This window comes from Arachis ipaensis, chromosome B06, assembly GCF_000816755.2.
Source record: "Arachis ipaensis cultivar K30076 chromosome B06, Araip1.1, whole genome shotgun sequence".
NCBI classification, from domain to species: domain Eukaryota; kingdom Viridiplantae; phylum Streptophyta; class Magnoliopsida; order Fabales; family Fabaceae; genus Arachis; species Arachis ipaensis.
The window spans coordinates 16,871,740-16,875,382 of NC_029790.2; the positions used below are offsets into that span (position 1 = coordinate 16,871,740).

The window sequence follows — 3,643 nt, forward strand, 5'->3', positions numbered from 1 at the left end:
AGCTAAAACAATTAAATTTTTTAGATAATTTTATTAGACAACCATAAGCATAATAAACTTAAAAAAAAATAAATATAACAAATTTTGTTTCTAATAAAAAATGACAATAATTTATTCTATTTGTTGGGCTCACTTTATTGTTAGGCTGATTTTGTTTTGTTATGATGTTTTTTTGGTGTTGTCATGAGAAGAATGGTTTAATAATCATCTTCTTTATTCTTGCTGCGTCTTCTTGTTCAAGGCAATGTGTACTAAAAAATCTTGATAGTATCAGAGCTTCAAGTTGAAAGATCTATGGCTTCTCATAATGAAAATTCTGATAACTCCACCAGAAGTAATATCACAAATTCTATCACCCACATCATCTCTACAACTCCTAGCTATCACTATGCTTTCTAATAAGAGAAGTATAACTATCATAACAAAAATCAATTTAGAAACTAACTAATCTTAAGTTTCTTGATATGATGAACTAATCTCACTATATGTATGCTGTGTTTAACAAAATTCATAGGAAAACAACCACATGCGAATTTTTATCTATAATAGAAAAATATTATATAAATTTAATATTTTTAAATTTTATCATATAATAAAAATAATAAATATCAAATTTTCAAATGTTAAATAAAATTACAATACAATTTTGAAAATAAATAACATTGCTAAATAATTTCTATTTGAAATAATATATAAGCTTTCCTATATTCAAGTATTATATCTTTATCATAAAGAAAATATGATGGCTATTTGAATATTGTTGTTGCGTATCGATTCTTTTTTTTTCTTATTTTAGTTTAATAATATATAATTTTGGGACAAAGATTTCCAATAATTTTAAACTAGTAAAAATTTAGCAAATTTCCATAAAACAGATCAGATATATACTTCAATCCCCACTCTATTTTCGTTTATTTGTGGGAATGGATCTCTGTTTCCGTACAAATTTTACAGGTCTCTATTGTATTTTCCATCACGAGTTTTCTTTGCTGATTCCTGCATATTTGGGGTTTTTTTGCCATCGCGGAGTAGAGAATAGACAATATTCATTCCTATTTTAAAATTCTTTACATAAGGCGGTTTTCACCTTTTTATAAGACATATGTAACGTTTCTGTCCTCAATCGATACGAAATTTCGTAGTTCTTTTATTATGTGATTTTAAATGTTCACTTAAATGTTTATGAGTTAAAAGTAAAATTCGAAATAAAAAATTAATTGATATTAACTAATAAATAAGATGACTATTATATGATATTATTTTTATTTAAAAAATAATAATTAAAAACTGTTAAAATAATAATTTAATTAAATATACATAATTGACCTCCTAATTATACTCATTATGAAATCGTAATAATTGTAAAAAAGTTCATTATTGTTAAGCAGCGGCCTAGCTAAAAAACTTCTTGCATAGAGAGAATAATTATTAAAGTTTAAAGGTATAGGAAAATTGATTAACCGAGACTTGGTTGGATCGGACGTGTAACACTGTAACGACTTGAATATGAAAACGAAGGTTCCTTGTAAATTTTAATAGCCCGGAGAATAGAGATAGAGAGAGAAAGATAATAAACTAAAGAATTTATTTTTTTAAAAAAACAAAAGCTTAGTATAAATATCATTTGTCAGATAATAATATATATGTTGTCATTATATTAGTAAAAATGATTTTTTTTTTTAAATTGTAATAGCCTAGAAATAGAGAGAAGACAATAATGCAATAATATATACGCATGCGCATGAATATGTATTGTATATAAACAAATTTCAGTAGTCAGCATTTTTAATAAAATTTTAGCCAATATTTGATAAGTATCGGGTCTTTAATACTTTATTGTATTTAAATTTTATTTTTTGAATTTACATTAAAAAATACTAATACTGACCCATTGATGTTCAAAAATAACAAAATTTATTAGACTTTTAACACTATTAGCGCTATATATTATATTAAAAATGTTATTCTTACACTAAAATTAACTACTAAAATTAGTTATTAATATATTTGTATGTAAATATATGCGGTTTAATTTATTTTTTTAATATATATTTATATTTCAATATATATTTTATACTTATGACCGATTTTGGCGATTGATTTTAGTATACAAATAGCATAATTTATATTATATTAATAAATCATGCATCATCATATGCTGAACCAATTTATATAATGCATTTGAGTGGTCTGATATGACCGCCAATTCGAAGCCTTTTGTATCCAATAATCTACTACCTATGCAACTACCTGCACTTGAATCGTGGGCCATGCATATTTCAATATAATTAATTTACATTTTGATACTTTCTAAAATAAACCCCCAAGACTATATATAAATATAAGAGGGTGAAGTTGCAGTTACACTCAAGTAGTTCACTATATTCTGATCATCACTTGAAATGGCTAGGTGTATGGTGTGGATGTGTTACATTGTGATGGCAATAGTAGGAAGCAGTTTAATAGGAGCAACAGAAGGAGCAAGAGCATTCTTTGTGTTTGGGGATTCACTTGTGGATAATGGGAATAACAACTTCTTAGCAACTACTGCAAGAGCAGATGCTCCTCCTTATGGCATTGATTATCCAACTCGCAGACCCACTGGCCGTTTCTCCAATGGCTTAAACATTCCTGATTTTATTAGTAAGCTTTTCATTTCTTATCCATTTTTAATTTTAACAAGTACACTATTGCTCAACGAGCTATAACGCAAATGACATAGTCTCTCCATACTCATCTAAGAGGTTACGACTTAATAAAAAAAGTATGTGATTTTTCAGGTCAGGCACTTGGTGCAGAACCCACATTGCCGTACTTGGATCCGGAGCTGAACGGAGATAGATTGCTCGTCGGTGCCAACTTTGCTTCTGCTGGCATTGGAATCCTTAATGATACTGGAATCCAATTTGTAAGTCAAATTATATTATATCAGACTAGGGTTTAATTTCTTCGCCATTAGGTCTGGTCATTATCAAAGAGACAACTTTTTACGTCTTTATCCATTATTATATTATTACGAAATATTAATGTCTCTTTCTACAATTTTCAATTCGCTTTTTCTAATACTACTACTCATGCTTTTAATGTCAATATTCTGTATTTATATTATTAATGTTCAAATTAAATGAGATATGAAACATTTACATTCTGAAGTTTTGTAATTATGTTAGGTAAACATCATAAGAATATACAGGCAGTTACAATACTTCGAAGAATACCAGCAAAGAGTGAGTGCACTGATTGGATCTGAGGAGGCTCAGCGCTTAGTGAATGGAGCGTTGGTGCTTATCACTCTTGGTGGCAATGATTTCGTTAACAACTATTATTTGATCCCTTACTCTGCTAGATCCCGCCAATACAATTTACCTGACTATGTTAGGTATTTGATATCCGAGTATAAGAAGGTTCTCAGGGTATGTAATTATCATTTCTATTTATGTTTTTTCTTCATCATTTATGTATTTTCTTCATCATTACTTGCCCTTTTTTCCTAACACTTTATTACTGGTCAAACTTATGCTACCTACTATATAACTGCACATGTGTTTGCTTTACTAATATAATACTTGTCACAATCTTTGTCATCATAGAAATGTTAGATAATTAGTATTTTTTATATTTATCTTATTTTTGAATTAATATT

General features: G+C 27.8%; 1 protein-coding gene across 1 annotated transcript in view; it reads left to right on the plus strand.

Annotated features, from left to right (window-relative positions):
* LOC107645749 (GDSL esterase/lipase At5g33370) overlaps positions 2,344–3,643 on the plus strand; it is a gene marked incomplete in the record, with an annotated part of 3,508 nt that continues 2,208 nt past the window's right edge. The window contains 3 exon segments of the mRNA XM_016349834.1: positions 2,344–2,643; positions 2,781–2,908; positions 3,171–3,413. Of these exon segments, the coding sequence (XP_016205320.1) occupies positions 2,403–2,643; positions 2,781–2,908; positions 3,171–3,413 (612 nt within the window).